This window comes from Neodiprion pinetum, chromosome 7 (assembly GCF_021155775.2).
Source record: "Neodiprion pinetum isolate iyNeoPine1 chromosome 7, iyNeoPine1.2, whole genome shotgun sequence".
NCBI lineage: Eukaryota > Metazoa > Arthropoda > Insecta > Hymenoptera > Diprionidae > Neodiprion > Neodiprion pinetum.
Window position 1 is genome coordinate 16,503,801 of NC_060238.1, and position 18,444 is coordinate 16,522,244.

General features: G+C 35.5%; 2 protein-coding genes across 11 annotated transcripts; both read left to right on the forward strand.

The window, feature by feature from the left end:
- Positions 1-1,221: 1,221 nt before the first annotated feature.
- On the forward strand, positions 1,222-16,965 carry LOC124223284 (uncharacterized). Of its 10 annotated transcripts, none has more exons than XM_069137735.1 (12): positions 1,222-2,380; positions 4,276-4,454; positions 5,242-5,547; positions 6,234-6,862; positions 7,388-7,600; positions 7,859-8,084; positions 8,148-8,179; positions 12,885-13,083; positions 13,170-13,342; positions 14,307-14,404; positions 14,550-14,811; positions 15,575-16,965. In XM_069137735.1, exons 1-12 carry the CDS (start codon positions 2,364-2,366, stop codon positions 16,115-16,117), a joined length of 2,877 nt encoding a protein of 958 aa, XP_068993836.1. In that variant the 5' UTR covers positions 1,222-2,363; the 3' UTR covers positions 16,118-16,965. The 10 variants fall into 10 exon arrangements, with proteins under 10 accessions (XP_068993836.1, XP_046491053.1, XP_068993833.1 ...); XM_046635097.2 differs by having other exon boundaries at positions 1,222-1,713; positions 2,267-2,380; positions 7,859-8,179; positions 15,575-16,964; XM_069137732.1 differs by having other exon boundaries at positions 1,222-1,658; positions 2,267-2,380; positions 7,859-8,179; positions 15,575-16,964.
- Positions 9,620-12,275, forward strand: LOC124223288 (uncharacterized). The gene is made up of 2 exons (XM_046635109.2): positions 9,620-10,816; positions 10,882-12,275. The coding sequence occupies exons 1-2, from the start codon at positions 9,772-9,774 to the stop codon at positions 11,433-11,435; spliced, it is 1,599 nt and encodes a 532-aa protein (XP_046491065.1). The 5' UTR covers positions 9,620-9,771; the 3' UTR covers positions 11,436-12,275.
- Positions 16,966-18,444: the final 1,479 nt, after the last annotated feature.

Here is an 18,444-nt window from a genome sequence, read left to right on the forward strand (position 1 = left end):
CGATTCAAGTAAAAATTGCTGGAAATGATAAGGAACTGACCTTGAAAATGGTGAAGCAAGTTTTCAAAACGCAATGGCCTAAGAAGTGTGCTTTTGCACTTAAGAAAACTATAAGTCAGTCCTTCTTCAATTTTTTCTTATAAAATTTGCAACTGACACTCTTGAATATGGTACTGTTGAGGAAAAATACGTTATATAGTAGGCGTTGCAAGAAAGTATTTATTTTACAATCTATACAGGGTTTCAGGCTCTAGTAATCCCCACTGAAAAGGGAACTTCTAACTTCAAGTATCGGACGGGTCAATTTTTTGGGTCTCTGCGATCGTACATTTATTTAACTGCTAAGTGGATGTTGGGGTAATTTGGACCTCGTGAGACCACGAAAAGCTAAATAAATCGAGAACAACTTGACCGTTGAAATTCAGAATTTAGTCTATTGTAATCTAAGAAAAGCTGCATCTATTGAGACTAAAAGCATCGAAAGACGTTAATCCATTCTCGAGTTATCATTATTTTTATTTCTTTTTTGATGTTACCCAATTAACTTGATAACTACTATATCAATCGTACCCGAAATCTAATCGGTTTCAAGTTAAGAAAGGTCTTGAGGTTGAAACCAAATTCTAGAGTTGCAACGCTACAAAGAAAAAAAATTCTTTAACGTTGCGAACTTCAACATCGATCGTTTTTAAAAGCCACGACATATTGGCATCTTCATGAAAGTGATTAATAAGAGATGTTTACAAGACAATCGATGGAAGAACTATAAACAACGACGGACAACTTTGATGAACAAAATGTCTTTACGGACGTCTCAACGATGGCATATTTGTTGTTGGTGTATATTTTCAGTTCTAATTTAAAATATATGTACGAGAATAGATATCACTCGAAAAAACTTTGAGCAACTGCAAATTCCAATACGGTGATTGAATGTCTCTACTAGGCAACTCTGATTGAATAAATAACTAAACTAATTCTCGACATAGATTGACAGTGTAGAAACATGGAAAATATACCGTTGTAGGTTTCGTAATTCTACGTAATTTAACTTTGCAGGGGAAGATGGTAGGGTATACTCGATCCGTGACAGGCGCGTTCGGTAATTGTGTCTTATTGACTCGATTTGATTCGTTAAGTATTTTCAAGTGGCAAAGTATGTGCAATACGAATCTCCAGCACCGCGATCTACTAGATCAGAATATTAGTCAAGCCCTGCAGTAATAGTCTAACAGACCAGTGGGGATCCCATCCTCTCATAGACTACGCTTTCTGAACATACTTTGTTCTCTAATAGTGCAGCGTGAATCTCTAGATGCTTGATACAAGCTGTTAGACAGTGTTAGATATGTATTCACTCTGTGATTTCGTCATGTAAATAGGAGTCAAGGGATTAAATTCATTACATTAAACGTTAGTCACTTGACAGCGTAACAATAGCATTTTACTGTCGCGATCCAAGTCAAAAACGAATTTAATACAATTCATTTTACGATAGACAGAGTTCTTTTCGGTTTGTTATCGCGCTGTTATAGCGTTGTCATTTCTAAACAATTTCCGTTGACCTGTGGTATTGTTGTGTTATAGTAGCAGTGATTAACTGGTGAAACGCGGCTTGAGTATAAATATTCATCGTACATTAGTCCCAGCACGGCTTGGTTTGTTGTCTAGATTGTTTTCAGTTTGAGGTCATGAAAGATTTTTCCCATGTTGGTACGATCCCTGAAAACCTAAAAAAATTTTTTAGTTTTTCTGATCATTCGTCTTCACCATATGAACTTTTCAACCGATTTCCAAAAGGCCTAAATCGATTTTTGTTAAAAAGAAAACACATTCCATTTTCGAAATGAAACATTTTCACACAAAATTCAGAGTGGAAGGATGTTCTTTCTATTATTTAAATAAGTTGTTCTATTCTCACCAGTATTTAAAATCTATTGTAAAAGTATGAGAAAAACTGTGAGTGTGTTTTAGGATTATAAAAACAATTTGAAAAATGGGTTATCAAATCGAAAATGTGGTATGAACTATAATGGATTTGGAACAGGTTTGAAAATAGTCCAGACGGTTAGAAAATAGAAAAAATGATTTAAAAAAAATTGAAAGAACCGTACTTCCACTCTAAATCTTACATAAAAATGTTTTATTACGAAAACAGAATATTTTTTTCTTGCTTCATATCAATTTATTTAGGTGTTTTTGAGATTGGTTTAAAAACACATACGATAAAGACAAGCGATTACCGAAAATTTTTGTAATGTCTTAGATTTTCGTACTAACATAGGTAAGATCCTTGATGAAATCCAACGATATCATGGTCAATCGGTTAGTGAGTCGCGTAGAAAGCCTCATATACATATTCAATGAAACGATATATTAGGTAAGTGCAGCAGCTTGATTACTAGATAAAAATCAGTTGAGCTTATAAGGTTCTTTCGCTTCGAAGAATATTCTGAAATCTTCAATCCATGTCACTTATTTTGAAAGATCACCATGTGGAGGCCAAATTCTGTGAAAACTAATTGAGGTGAATTTACTCTAACATTTACTGCGATGCCCAAATCGTGACGGGAGTGATGAATTGAAATTGTAGATTTCAAGGTGGAGTCAGGGCTCACTATAGTTTATGCGTAATTGCAGGAGATCCAAATTTGGCTATGGTACACATATCGAATGTTTTTTGTGAAACTCGACGCTAAGCGTCCGTAGATAGGCAACCGGAGATACACATGAGCCCTGTACTGCCGTTTCCGAAAGTATCTGATCAAACAGCTGACGGAGATTCCATTGGTTACACGAAGATATCTTTTCGAATTTAGCAGTACGGACGTCAAATGTAATTTTGATTTCACAAAACACTTCCGGTATTTTATATACTGACAAGAACACGTAACTTGTCAGCTCGATGTCAAACGAATCATTCGAATAGCTGTGGCTTTACGGAGGTTACCTAATGCAGCTAACAAAAGACTAGAAGTAATATTGATAAAAAGACGTCTAGAGACGTCTATAGCCATAGTCTTCATACGTGTCATTTTATCAAGTTGCATCCTTCAGAAGACTTTATAAGTGCTGAATTGAGTTCTAAAATGTTTTCAAAACGTCTAGTAAATAGTATTTGACTTTTGTGTTACGTGCAGATGGATAGAAAAACGTGTAGATGACACATTCAAGCTTCACCACTTAAGGTTTAGCGAAAAAATGTTGAGTACAATATTGTATGACGTAGATTATTAAATGCATAGTTATAAATATATTTGTACATATAAGAATAATATATTGTGTTACCAGTATGGAAAGTAGGCGATTTCTGATAGGTGTGAAGTTTGCACTGTGAGCCGAAAGGCGAGTTCTGTAATCACGTGAGTCAGATATCGCCCACTTTCCACACCTGTAACACACGCTACTATTTCCAGCACCTGTGAAGGATAGTTTGATTTGAGAAGCAATGAAGGTGTCACTGACAGCGTGTAAAATTGGAGTTGGTTAACTTGCGATGTCAATTACACAGCGTGTAAAATCGAGGACGTCAGTTGTGCGTATGTGCCAATGTAATTTTATCGTTCTGTTCGAAAATAGGGCATTTTATTCACGCTTCGAAAGTCAAATTTTCCAAGCAAGTGTGGAAAAGAAAAATTATTTCTTACAGATCCGTGCTGTCTGCAAAGATTTGGTGCGATTAAAAAATAATAATAAATTGGTAGATTTAGTTCTGGGTTATTTGATTTATGCTTACAAGACGTCTCTCCGTCTTTTTAGAGTTCTTAATGGTGCGTGGCAAACATGTGATTATAAATGATATGATATCGTGTACAGGTTGACAGTGAGTATAAGACGAATCCACTAAAGCAATTTGTTGGTGTTGGCCGCACTAACTTGCTGACCCCCGTTGTGTGCAGTTTTAACGAATGGATTAATCTGGTTTGATATTTGATAAGAATTTACTCCGCCATGTTCTTGTTAAAGCTCGGTGGTTAAAAAAAAAAAAAAAAAATTGCCGTGGTAACTTTTTTACGTAACTGAGGGTATACATGTATATACAACGTATAGATATTGAATATACAAATATATATACACATTTATATAATCAGAGAAATACGTATTTCACCAAAACATATATTATGAAAAATTGATACCAAATGGAGAGCACGGCGATAAGAACAGTGCCCTATTTATGGGGTCAATGTAATGTTTTCACAATGTAAATGAATCTCTACTGATTTCGAATCGCTCGATAAATAGATATAATATTATTTGCGTCGTTTGTATATGCAGCCAAACCCATTCTTGTCGCTGTCATCGGTGTTTGATACTGCGTACGATGAGTTCTGTGAATAAAAATGACAAGCTCAAGGAAGTTCTTGGCTTGTTACTTCTGCCCGATTACTCCATCGCTTCGACAACATGTCTCGACATATTACTCTCACACATCGAAAACAAGATTTCGAGCAGAGGTACGATATATGTTATTATATTTACAATCAACTGACTCGTTTTTTGCGCAGTAGTATATATATTAAACTTTTCCAATTAAAACCCGAGTACCCGATTGACCACCACTTCACATATTTATTATGAGTTTTCTGAAAAATTTCACCTTTGATCTGAGCTTCCCGACTCTCGCGATTCGCCTTATTTGGAAGCTATTTTTTTTTACCATTAAAATATGGAGGTTGAAAACAGGTAGCCACGGAAAGGACCCGGGTGCCCGCTTATAAATGAAAAATGATTTGGTCACCTGGAAATAAGTTGTGATACTGATACATGTCTTAATGACATAACACAGATTATTGGAAAAATAAATAAACCTATGCTACGCTACTACCATTGCCACTAACATTTCGAACATCTGCCAACCGCCACGGATCAAGACTAACCGCGCGATGTCTGCGGAGCGTTCGAAACCTCTGCTCCAATTTCCCTTTGCAGTGAATGAACTGTCCTATAAGACTTTAAAACAGCTGATATACTTTTTATTTATGCTAATTGGATAAAGTGAATTGATTTTGGATGGCTCCGTTCACATCCGCAATCAAAAAATAATAAAAACTAGAGAAACCAAGTACCCTGAGGGCGCATTCATATGGTAAACGCTGGGTGCGCACATAAGGGTTAAAGAGTAAAACCAGTGTAAAATTCTAAAAAAAAGGATAATAATTTTTTTCATTATACTCAAATATATGCCTAATAACTTTTTTTTAAATATTATTATCTTATTGGTGTTACTTCTATGTGTTATAGGTTGCACGGGCGGCGATGTTGACAAGTCCATTTTACAAAAATGGGTTTCGAAAGCAATGGATACTTGGACAGTTGAAAAAAAACCTTACCAGGCTGTGATGATATTCACTATAAAATTGGTCAGGATTCTTGGTCGCGATGAAGTCGACTTTCTCTATTGGTATCACAAAGATATACTGAATAAATTATGCACTGTCTTTGCTCTGAAGGATTCCCACGTCCACTCCTCCGTTAAAATGGCTTACACCAAGATGCTACTTGAATTTGTTAACCACACAAGCGGACGGCAATGGATCATCGAGACTGGTAAACGTCACTGACAATTTTATGGACCTGCCATTTATACGAATACAAGCGTAAAATTCGTCCAAATGTTTTCGTTGGTAGAATCTAAGGGTTTTTTTTAACAATTTTCTTCCTGTTTAGCGTTAATCAAAAAGTACTTTGTTGATATTGATAAATCTCTGTCAAGTTCTTGGCTTTTTCCAATAAGCTTACGATTAGTCAATTTCTGATTGTCAGTAAAATTCGAATTATGTATGAATTTGTCAGTTTTCTTTGCAAGGTTTCAATGCAGTGTCAAATCATCTGTCATTTCAATCAGACATTTACGGTCAAATCTTGGTACGACTAATCAGAAAGCGCTGGCACAAAAGATACAAAAAAAAACATTACCTCATCAAGGTACCTCATTTATTTGAATCGACTGCATCCTATCTGGATGCAAATATGATTCAGATGTGGTAATTAGATTTACCTCGCCAACGATGAATTTTGTACAGATTAGTCAGCAGATGAAAAGTAAAACATCTGTAAAGTAAACCTTTTTTTGATTGGTTTTTATGCAGCAAGAATATTAGTTCGTAAACTTTTTCAATAAAGGTATCGTCTGAAACTGTTATAGGAATACAAAGGAATATAATTTGCCAGAGAAAGATGTCACCGTGAAAATATCACTGAGATGTTCATCATGATGATTATTAATTTCACAGAGGCGTGGATAGAACAAGCAAAGTTTTGCCACTCGAATCGGATGCTGTACGTGACAAGAGAGAGTCAAAAATTCATATGTAAATTATTGATGTTCGAATCTGGAAACACCGTGTTTTGTGGACGAGTCATTTCCGTGGCTGCCGAACCTTTTATTAGGAATAATTTCGGCCTTCAGCCTCGACAAAACCTTGAGGAAAATGAAGCGTTTCTTAGCGCAATAGACGTCCTGACCGCCATAATGGAAAACACACTGTTCTTGAGCATAGAAAACGCGATACCACGACTCCTGGATTCGGTGACAAACCTCGAATTCAGGATAATGGGTTTATTCGAATCCTGCACAAGCATAAAATTCCACTCACACATTATGAAGCTGGTATATCTACTGCTATTCATGAGACTCAAAGACGGAATCAATGGATCCAATGGGGTCGTGGACCCTAAAGCATGGGAGGTTTTTGGAGTAACTTTACAATTCATAGACTCGGTACTGTTGGCAAAAAAACATATTTTGGGCATGGCAAACGGTGGAAAGTTGCTTTTAACATACTGGAAAAAAGTGAATCGATTGTGTGATATAAAAATGCCAAGTAATTACCAAATTGAAAATCACGGTGTAGTTTTACTGGTAATGAAAATAAGTAACTCCTGACATTCACTGCAATTATATATGATACTTACGTCTCATTACCTTATGTCAATTAGTTATCTCGTTTATAGTAGATTGAAAGTTGAATTTCACCCCCTAGGAAAAATTTTTACCCAATATATCTTTGGTACAAAAAAGACTAAGGTCTAAAGGTCTAAAGGTCTTTTCAACCGCCACATTGTCCGTTTTTAGATCAATCCTAAGTATTCATTTTTCCCCTGAAACATCTTAATAATTACTACGAGGTTTTTATTGAAAAGCGGAGATTTTATTGCAAAAGCCTCAAATTTTAGAAAGTGGGATTATAATTAGTTGATATGATGTTGCACATTTCGCACTTTTAACGAAATATTTTCAGTTTCCTTTGTTTTCAAAAATCATACCTGTGATCCAGTATTTTTTTATCCCTCGTCCATCGATTACCAGATAATGCATTCTTTTCTCAATACCTCATCAACTAAAGGGGAAAAAATGTTCGTTTATTAACAATAATCTTTTACGCAGATGGGTCTGTTGGACGTATTTGTGTGTGTTCCGGAAATTCCCGAGGACGAATTCGAAATCTTCTTGTACAAATTTTTCAGCGTCACAAGCACTTATACACAAAGGTTCTGCTACATGTTACGCGACACATTACTGAGGGAAGAATTGCCGAAAGAATTGATGGCCAAAACGTCTATTCAAATAATACTAGACACGTTAGACGTCATGGACAGGGTAGGTAATCAGGTTACATTTATCACTTATTAATATTCATTTGAAAAATTGGAAGATGAAATTTTGTAATGGTTCATAATTTAAAAAACAATTATAATGAATATTAAACAAAAAATCAGGAATCCGCTTTTCAACGAGTAGATTGAAATTTAAAAAAATTTACGCAAATGAAAAATGCGGTATTAAAATCTTAGCTGATGTAAAATATAACGCCTCGTAAACAATAATCATTTTTCAATTTAATCTTTTGAATCACAGGAGGGCGTGGCGATTTTATTTCAATTAATGTCACACCTATTGAAGCAATATGCAAGCGCTGGAAATAATGAAGCAAGTTGTCGATATAATTTTACAACCAGTAAATATGGAAATGAGGTTGAATATCATAAGGTACCACGATGGAAGGTGATTCTCAATGGCGATCCGATCGTCAAGTTCCCAGAGCTGTTGTCTGCTGTTCTTCATGCTCTTGCGACAATTTTACGTAAATATAAATTCAAGTGGCAAGAGTGCTTGGAAACTATAACCATTCTTCCATCCGTTCAAGCTATCCTGAATCATCCAAACGCTGGTCTGAAGGTACGAATTAGCGTTGATAAATTTTCGTTTGTCTAACAAATGACTAACAAGAAGTTTTAGTGTAATAAAATTGATTCGTAATTTTCAATACAATTTTTTTAACGTCAAACGAAACTACAAAAGGCCAACAAAACTCGACAATGGCTAAATAATGAAGGTTAACATACCTAATTAAAATTATGACAAATTCAATAGGTACACTGTACTTACACATTATTTCTAAATGGTTTACATTGTAAGTATATGTATACGAAAAGGATTGATCGATTCAGTTTCTGCTTAGAACCAGTTTTTTAATCACGAAATGAAAATTTTTTTTTGCACCTTTTGTCACATGCGGAGCGGTCTCGCACGCGACGACTTAACCCTCTAGATTGTCGCAGAGGTTTATTTTTGCGTGGGTTGGTAGGTGATCGTCCTCTACAGGGCGATCCCTGGGAAATGGGTTGGAGGATTTAATTATATTGTAACAGAATGTTTACTATGGAACCAAGTTTTAATGAATCAATTGCAAATAGCAAGCGACAGCAGCAGGTGAATATTTGAGACGAGGAAGCTTACAATGTTTTTATCTAATATTATCATTCACTCCTTTGTCTACTCACTCTTTAATTACACATCCGAAGAACGGCTCTCACTCGTTTACACTCACTTATCACTATTCTTATTACTACACGTCTCTAGAGAGTTCGTGGCTCAAGCTTTTGACACTTATTCTGACTTCAAGAACTAACGCCGCGACGCGAGACGCTTTTCAATACCGCTTTTGATATCAGAGGGGTTCCCTCTCTAATTGTCGGTGATTCTAACAAGGAAACGTTTTCAGGTGTCCCCCTCCGATTTCGATGAAACTCTGGTATGTTATAGAGGGTCAAAATCGATGGCATACGTATTTTTTTTTATCGGCCCAAACTCATTTTAAAGGGGTGAAACACCCCTCCAAAGTTGGCCCTCCCAAGATGATTTTTCTGTTTTGCATACAAGGAAGGGATTTTGATAACTAATAATGATAGTAATAAATACCTTGTCAAAAGTGATGAAAAACACACTTCGAATATTCTCAAGAACTCTTTATTTTAGGGGTTAACTTGTATATGCAAAGTTCATTTTTTACATTAGAAACAAGATGTTCATCAGAGCTCAATGAATCCAACAGCACTGTGAAGAGCATGCAAGAATGCAGAATACGTGCTTTCGATTTCTTCCCAAAAACTGAATTCTTATCGACTTTTTTCCCAATATTGCGGATTGTGTCTAGTATTTAGCCATGAATCATTGAATAACATTGTTTGAGGCTCGCATTCATTCTGGCATCGCTCTCTTATCATTTTACTGTTTTATCATTTTTTTTCAAGAAACGTAAATATTTTTCATTTCAAGCAGACTATCAACTACTCGAAAATTCGATGTATGTCATATGTAAACAAGTCATATCTCTACTTGAATTAATTCTATGGCACAGATATTTTTTTTAACGATTACGCGTATCTTTCGGATATTTTCAATATGAAAAGTCGTGAGACCGTTCAGTGCTTGTTAATACGTTAATAACAGAACTTCGAGCAGTTATTGAATTTCTTCTCACGTTTACAATGAAAGTTAATCCAATAAACGTTATTAAACTTCCGTGGGCAGCATTTGAAGTAATGAATATACCCGAGTCCCCGTTAACAAATGATGAACGTGAAATAGTATCGAACTTCGAAAACATTTTATTACAAAGCATGACAGAATATAATAGTGTGGAAATGATTGAGGAAAATTCTCTTGACTTTGAAGAGCCCTACAAAAATCTTGAAACGTTCGCGGTGAAAGATGCAGATTTTCAGGTGCCTTCCGAAGAACCTGAAGATAGCTATTCCGAAGATGACGAACCTTTGAGTTTCGATTATAAAACAAGAGCTGTTGAATATTGGAGAAGTGCAAAGACGAAAAAAAATCGCTCAATTCATACGGTTCGTCATAGATATAAAAAAGTCAAATCCGTACGACAATTGCGTCGTTGGGCACACCAAATCAACCAGGGAGGGACATACGTGGAAAAATTGGCTCGCATATCAGAGTATACATTGCAGAATATGAAAAATGCCATTGACTCAGGCTTGATTGTTCATGATACGGATTTGCGAAGATGGGCTTTACAGGCCCAAGGACTTATCAGTCATAAGGATTTTCGGTTTAAAGAATCGCCAACGTGGTTACTTCACTTTAAGAAGATCCATCGCATTACTAGCAGAAAAATCAATAAATTCGTCACGCGAAAATCAGTGGAAAAAAGTGAATATTTACACAAGAGTGCTGAGGAATTTTTGAAAAGAGTTGAACCTTATATTTCCGAATATGGATTACAAAATATATATAATTCTGATCAGAGTGGTTTTCAAATAGAGATTCATTCTGGACGAACGTTAACGGAAGAAGGAACTAAACAAGTGTCGTGCATAGTACAATCAGTAACTTCAACAACGCACAGTTATACTATACAGCCTACAATTTCAGCGGACGGAAAATTATTATCTCCTTTATTTATTGTTTTAAAAGAACGATCCGGAACGTTCGGACCTATAGTTAAACAACATTTGTTCAGACCGCCAAATGTTTTCATCACAGCTTCCAAATCAGGAAAACTTACTTCAGGTATAATAATTCTTGTTTCGCGCTGCATATATTCAAACGGTATTCATCACAATGATTCATTAGAGAGCATTTCAAGATGTGGTTAGAAGAAGTGTTTATCCCAAAAGTGGGACCGAAGAGTCTACTTCTAATTGATTCTTGGAGGTGGCATTGTTCTAGAGTTGTGCAAGAGACAACATCCCCAGACAAAAAGTTGACGACTTTATTGATACCGAAAGGAACCGCTGGAAAAATTCAACCTCTCGATGTTTTCGGCTTCCGTACATGGAAAAATTATATTCGTCATTTTTCAGACACCGTAGTTCTTCTTGATTATGATTTAAATTTACATTTAAGGAATAATATAATAAAATTACAGTCTTTAGTTCACAACCAACTGTCATCTCCGCGATATCATAATTTGTTTCGTTATGCGTGGCATAAAAGCGGGTTCATTGCAAAGAAACCTGATGAATTTGATAACCCCGTCGATTTTGCATTTGGACAGTCATCTCATCCGAATTGTGAAATCGAAGGTTGCACGAATGTCGCAGTAATCAGATGTTCTTGGTGTAAAAAATCACTTTGCCTACAACATTTTTTTGATGAATATCATTATTGTACCGACTATCATCCATAAAGCGATTTATAGATAAACTTGGAACTTGTTTTTGTTTAAAGGGTGTGGTCACGGTAGAGGAAGTATAATCATGTGCATATTCAACAATTTTGTATTATATAAAAACGTAATTTATTTACAAAACTATTTACAGGTGTATTTAGTGTATGAATCAAAGTAACAAAAAAAAATTTTTTCATTCATTTTTCCAATGCAAAATGGCTAATAATCACTAAATGTTTTTTGTTTATCTTTTTCCCAGCCTTTACCCCTCAAATATCTGTGCCATAGAATTAATTCAAGTAGAGATATGACTTGTTCACATATGACATACATCGAATTTTCGAGTAGTTGGTAGTCTGCTTGAAATGAAAAATATTTACGTTTCTTGAAAAAAAATGATAAAACAGTAAAATGATAAGAGAGCGATGCCAGAATAAATGCGAGCCTCAAACAATGTTATTCAATGATTCATGGCTAAATACTAGACACAATCCGCGATATTGGGAAAAAAGTCGATAAGAATTCAGTTTTTGGGAAAAAATCGAAAGCACGTATTTTGTATTCTTGCATGCTCTTCACAGTGCTGTTGGATTCATTGAGCTCTGATGAACATCTTGTTTCTAATGTAAAAAATGAAGCAAAGGATTCAAAAAGGGTAAACATAACATCTACACACTACAGTCTCCTTACATCGTGCATGCAGAGAAGAAATTCTTACTCGTAAAAAATGAACTTTGTATATACAAGTTAACCCCTAAAATAAAGAGTTCTTGAGAATATTCGAAGTGTGTTTTTCATCACTTTTGACAAGGTATTTATTACTATCATTATTAGTTATCAAAATCCCCTCCTTGTATGCAAAACAGAAAAATCATCTTGGGAGGTGGTCAACTTTGGAGGGGTGTTTCACCCCTTTAAAATGAGTTTGGGCCGATAAAAAAAATACGTATGTCATCGATTTTGACCCTCTATAACATACCAGAGTTTCATCGAAATCGGAGGGGGACACCTGAAAACGTTTCCTGTAAATCTGATACTCTTCACACAACAGCCTTGGAGGAGCCGGGTTCCGTAGATGTCGTTATTAGGTTGTTTCTAACGGAACTAACTTTGCTGATTTTACAATTTAGAACAAAGGCTCGCCTCGCGATGATCATTCTCGAAGCGCGTCATCTCGCGCTCGCCTCATCCCGGTGTTGATTACACCCGGGATCTGGCGGGTGCGGGAACGCTGACGTTGCAGCGGTCCACTGCGCCGCTGCGCTTTCGTCGTGCCACGGACTGCATTATATATGGTTAAATTATATGTATTTAATAGTGAAATTAAGGCTATGCTTCCTCGTCTATTTTAAAAGCGAATTAATAATTAATGACATATTCGTGTAATGATAATTTAGTGTATGTACATGCGGCGTTCGCGACACTTTCAACTGAATACTATTTGAAGTACAACTTGATGCTACTCAGGTGTGTATCCAAGCGCTTTCGCTCTGCAGAATGGGAATTGAGAATTTTATGGCACCAAATTTGGTACTGCTGATGAAATTGGACAGGCAGACAGATGAAATGGGACTAGTACTGTGCAAACGGCTACACGATGCGGAGTGGCAAATCAGAGAGAGCGTTTTGCAAGTGATAAATACAATTGCGAGAATAGCCGAAGACAGTAAGGCAGTATGAGGAAATAGTAGTTAATCGAGTTGAAACTTGATGTTTGAAAATTAATTTCTGCATCTGTTATTCTTCTTTTAGAATATCCAGCCTTTCAAGATTTACTTCTTGCTAACCGGTTTCCAGAGTTGATCGTTGACATCGCTGCTACCGACGAAGTTGGTTACGTAAGAGCAACAGCGCTAAAATGCCTCTCAAATTTTGTGCGACTACACAAGATATGGACTGACAAATTGTACCACCTCGATCTGCCGGTAAATTGAGTTTCACGTATGTATGTATATTAGGTGGTCCTTATAAAGGTCATTTTTGAATTTGGACTAGCTTACCCCCTAAATCGGCCCCAAACGATTCAAAAACCAATCCTTTATTTTTTCAGATGTTTACCAAAACTTTAACGCCTGCTCGCAAAAGGCTGGATTCCCCCATTTAACTCCTTCAGGGGTACATTAAATCTAGGGGACGGATTTCGATAAAATTTGGTATACGGGGATTTTTTGGATCACTGACGCATCTGAACTTAAAGTTTGAAAATTAAAAATGGCGGATCCAATATTATGGACGATAATCCGAACAATTACTGGATTTTAGTGAAATTCGGTACTCAACGACTTTTGCGGTCGCTGATTACGAATATGTACTCGAAATTAAAAAATTAAAAATGGCGGATCTAATATGGTGGACCAAAATCCCAAAAGTCACTTGATGTTGCCATATTGGATCCACCATTTTGAAATTCATGATTTCAAGTTCAGATTCGTAATCAGCGACCTCAAGAACCCCCGAATACCGAGTTTTTTTCAAAATCAGATAACTTTTTTCATTATTATGATTAATTGGCAACATCAAATGACTGTTAGGATTATGGTCCGCCATATTGGATCCGCCATTTTTAATTTTCAAATTTTGAGTTCAGTTTCGTAACCAGCGACCCAAGAAAGCTTCCTAGACCAAATTCTATCGAAATCCGTTGGGTGGGTTTAATGTGTTCCTGAAAGGGTTGACTGGGGAAATAAACCCTTTTACGGGCACGGGTTAGAGTTGAGATGAAAATCTGAAAAAATAACGGAATTATTTTTTAATCATTAGAAACTGATTTTAGGGGTGAGGTAGTCAAAATTCGAAAATGACTGTTTAAGGACCACACCAAATTTTATATTTATAAATATGTCGTAGAATATCTAACTGTATTGAACGACCCTAATTCATCACTTTCAGAACGTAGCTGTAAATTTGATAACCAATGAAATGGAAGCGATAGTAAGAAGAGAAGCTGTTATACTTGTCAAGGAATTGTTCGTCTATAGGAAATGCTTGTGAGTTCAAACATCATACAAACATTCTAAGATTTCAACCTTGTGTACAGTAAAAGCTATGACGAACCCTTTGAAAAATTTACTCGAGTAATTAACATTCTCACGATTTCCGTATAACAGACGATCCCATTTATCGCTTTTACAGAGAATCAACATTAGACAAAATCACGAACGTCATGTCCGCAACCGCCATTCTAGATCTTAACTGGGAAGTTAGAGTGAAGGCGCTGGATTTCTGGTCACAATTTATAAAGTCACGCCTTAGTGATCAGGGGATGCTAGATGGAACTTTTCCTACCTATACGTTTTCTAAGGAGCATAGAAGAATAGTTTCCCTCGACGAAGACGAGATCAAAAAACGGATCATTAAAGTTCTTGACGAATTAGCAAACCGAAATTGTCTGAGCGTAAGTCCATCCAACTTGAATCCAGCAGGACCGTACCTTCGAAATCAAAAATCAGGAGAAGTTGATAAGCCGTTCGGAAAATCTCTAAAGTGTTATTGTTGGCAATTATGACAATCAGGAATGGATACAACGTCGCCTGTACTGTATAACAGCAATGATTCTGAGTAAATTCGAATATTTTGCACAAGTTAAGATATCAATAACTCGAACAAATTTTTTGTTAATATATTTTGTTCACCATAGAAACCTCCAGTGTCAGCGAAATTTAAAAGAAAATAATTACCCATCTTCGGAATGCATAGAAATAAATTTGTGTAAGTACGGTGTAAAAAATGTTCTTCAACAATTACATTGCGCATTATAGCTATACTATAATACACGATTTCTTGAAGGCTTTTGAGACAATTCGCCAGAAACTGAACAGCGAGCAAAATGAGCCCGCAACACTATAATCAGATCAATAACACTAAAATTCAATCCCTTTTAACCTTCTTTTTTCATATTTCTATTACATAGTAGGGACATTGTTTCGGTAGTGTTCACCATCGTTTGCGCAAATAACATTGCTGGAGATTTTTCAAACGGCTTTTGCTCTATTTCTTATGGTTGATCCAGACAGTATGACTGATTCGTTGTGAACAGAAAATGATTAAACGTTTAAAAGAAGAAGAAAATTAATTGAAAATCGAGCAGCAAATTGTTTCTGAAAATTACTGCTTTCCATATATTCATATTTTCTAACATTTAGCGAATTCTTGTGCAGGTACTTCTGGCCACGTTGGACAACGACAGTGATTTCCAAGTATGCAAAGCTTCCGGCGAAATAGTAAAGATGCTGAAACAAATATTCGTCTCTTATAAAATAAGACCGTCCTGCAACACGGAAAATGATATTCCTCTCGTAGCTTCAGACAGAAATTTGAATAGCAAGATTTTATCACTTGGAAAAACTCAGGATAGATTATGTATCCGAAACGAGACCCGAGAGATTGACCATCAGCCCACGATACCAGCAAAAATTATCGACATCGTAGATTCTGATGAAGAGAATCCTTTGGGTTCACTTTACAAACGTACGTTAAATATGAGCATCAATGCACAGCCATCGAAAAGTAAAAACATCAAGTACGTGTCCAACGTTAATAGGAGCCAATTCATTCGTATGGTTTTCAATTATAACATAGACGCTTACCTAGAAGAAAAGAATCCATGGTTGAAAACTCACGCCAACAGTTTCAGATCTATTATCAACGATATTATCGTTGCTCATCAGAGGAACAAGGTTAACCATATGGAATATTGTTAATATATCGGATTAAGTAACAAAAAGATCTATCTTATATCACACGAGTATTATTTAAGTTTGTACGATACAATTTTTATTCCTACGTTGTAGAAACTAAAATGTATATCGATACGTTTCGGGCCGAAAGAAAATTGCTACAAGTTATAGGTATAAGAATTTCATCAAGAAAAAGGGACATGAAAGATAAGTAAAGTCTGCAATACTTTCTGTAAAAATTTCTGTTGCTGAGAAAATTAATAAAAGAGTTTTGGTCTTATTGAATAGATCAACAGAATGAATTAACACGAGTTTAAGCAATGTTGAATCTTGCAACAGCGAAAATATGAATGATGTTATGCTACCAAAATATTGAAAAACATGTTAAATCTGCCAAATTTCCTTTCACACGAATTGCAATGCAGAGCGTATTCTGTGATCATGCTGATCACTGATCAGAAATTTCAGTACCAATAAAGGTTTAAGTAATGGCACAAGATTATTCATTTTAGAATTTAATAATAATCATTTATATTGTGAAATTTGAGCAGGTGATAAAGCAGGAGAAATAAACTTTAAAAATCACTTTATATTATATTGTGAATATTAGTATCCTTTCACATTTAAAGGGAGATAATTGCCAGTTAAATCAGCATTTTCCATCGCAAGGAATAAATCTCAAAGCTAAACGAAAGAAACGATTTTTTAAATTACGGAAATTTATGCGTCGCACTTTCTAAGAGTACGCTGTTAGGATCCGTTACGAATCTACTTAGGCACTCAATGTAATAAAAAATATTCTCGAAAATAATTTACACAGGAAATTATAAGCAAAATAAAATCCAATTGATGGTAATGTGAAATCACACGATAAAAAGGGAGATAATGAACTGAAATAAATTGAAAGGAAAATTTGAGTTTCCGAATTAAAATCGCAGTACGGAAATGAAAAAAAATTACACTATGAGTGACAAATTTTACACGTAAAAGTTGGGCTTTCACCAATAGAAACTGAAGATGATTTTTTTGTATTACTGATTAACAGCGCGGGTTCTGAAATTTATTTTACGTATTCCCCGTACATAGTTTTATAATATATATTTTCTTCGTAATTTTCTGTACCCTAGTTTTTTCGACACAGATTTTTGGAAATTTCGTAAGATGAATTTTCTTTCTCGCCATTTTGAATTTTGTAATTCTGACTTCAGAATATGATTTTCTAAAGTTGTTCAGTAGAAAAATGTCCCCCTCAAAAAGTAAAAGGCCTAATATTTTACGTAAAATAAGGTATAACAGCGAACAAATCAATTCTTGGGTGCCAAAAACAGTTTATATAAATTAGATGACTGTATGACAAACTTATATTTTATTATGCACTGTTTTTTGAGTTAAGATAAGAAGGGAAAAATAAGAGCACGTGCGTTGTTGTTCGTCATTATTTAAATAAGGTATGAGCAACGTGAACATTGAAGAATTTTAAAACAAATGTTATCCAATTTAGAATGGAATAGGGGGTATCTTCACGTCTGCCATGAAGCTGCAGCAACGACAAATATCAGTATAATTACATTAGACATTTTTATAAAAAATTAAACAGTACTTGTTCACGCGTGAATTGGAAATTTGGGTGTATAATGCAAGAGAAGCTGCAGTTTAAATTTGTCGTTGAAATGAATATCCGGACAATCGGTACCTGAGATTGATCTGTAACAAACAAGTATCTAACCTCTCGTCGTCATTAGCTAACACAGAAGTCTGAAAAAATTAAAACAACGTGTAAGAAAATGAGTGAAATGTCTGGAATGAACCAGGGAGATAATCTCGAAGAGATCTACGCCTGGATAGACGGAATCCCGTTTTCAAGGCCGAAGAAGAACATCCCTCGAGATTTTTCTGACGGCGGTATTTAACACATTTTATTTAAAAGGATATAGATCAAACTTTATTCGCACATTTTCCTGATTAGCATTAATTGTTAGGCGGCATTTTTATTGACCATAACGTCAACCATTACTCCGCGTATGTCTTGCGATGCCAATGATATCTCAAAAACAGAATAATCGATTCACTTGTAATTTTGAAACAGAGTTCATGGATAGTTCAGTAACCGCTTTGTCACAGTCACAAATAAAACGGCGACCGTGTGAAATTGAATCTTGATTTTCTTCTAACGTCTACAACTTTTTACTCAATTAATAGCAAAGTATTATAATTTAAAAAAAAAAAGTAAAAAATAGATCACACCATATAAGAATAATGTTACCAAATTTGAAGTAAATCTGTTCAGCCATTTTTGAGTCACGTGGGCACCACAAAGCATGTCACTCGGTATCATTGTTGATGTTATTGTC

Bases quoted from the DNA above. Each gene is read 5' to 3' on its own strand.
- LOC124223284 (XM_046635096.2), top strand. The intron at 4,455-5,241 runs GTACGATATATG...TATGTGTTATAG, and splicing joins AAACAAGATTTCGAGCAGAG to GTTGCACGGGCGGCGATGTT. The intron at 6,863-7,387 runs GTAATGAAAATA...TCTTTTACGCAG, and splicing joins ATCACGGTGTAGTTTTACTG to ATGGGTCTGTTGGACGTATT.
- LOC124223288 (XM_046635109.2), top strand. From the start codon at position 9,772: ATGAAAGTTAATCCAATAAACGTTATTAAACTTCCGTGGGCAGCATTT. The intron at 10,817-10,881 runs GTATAATAATTC...GATTCATTAGAG, and splicing joins ATCAGGAAAACTTACTTCAG to AGCATTTCAAGATGTGGTTA.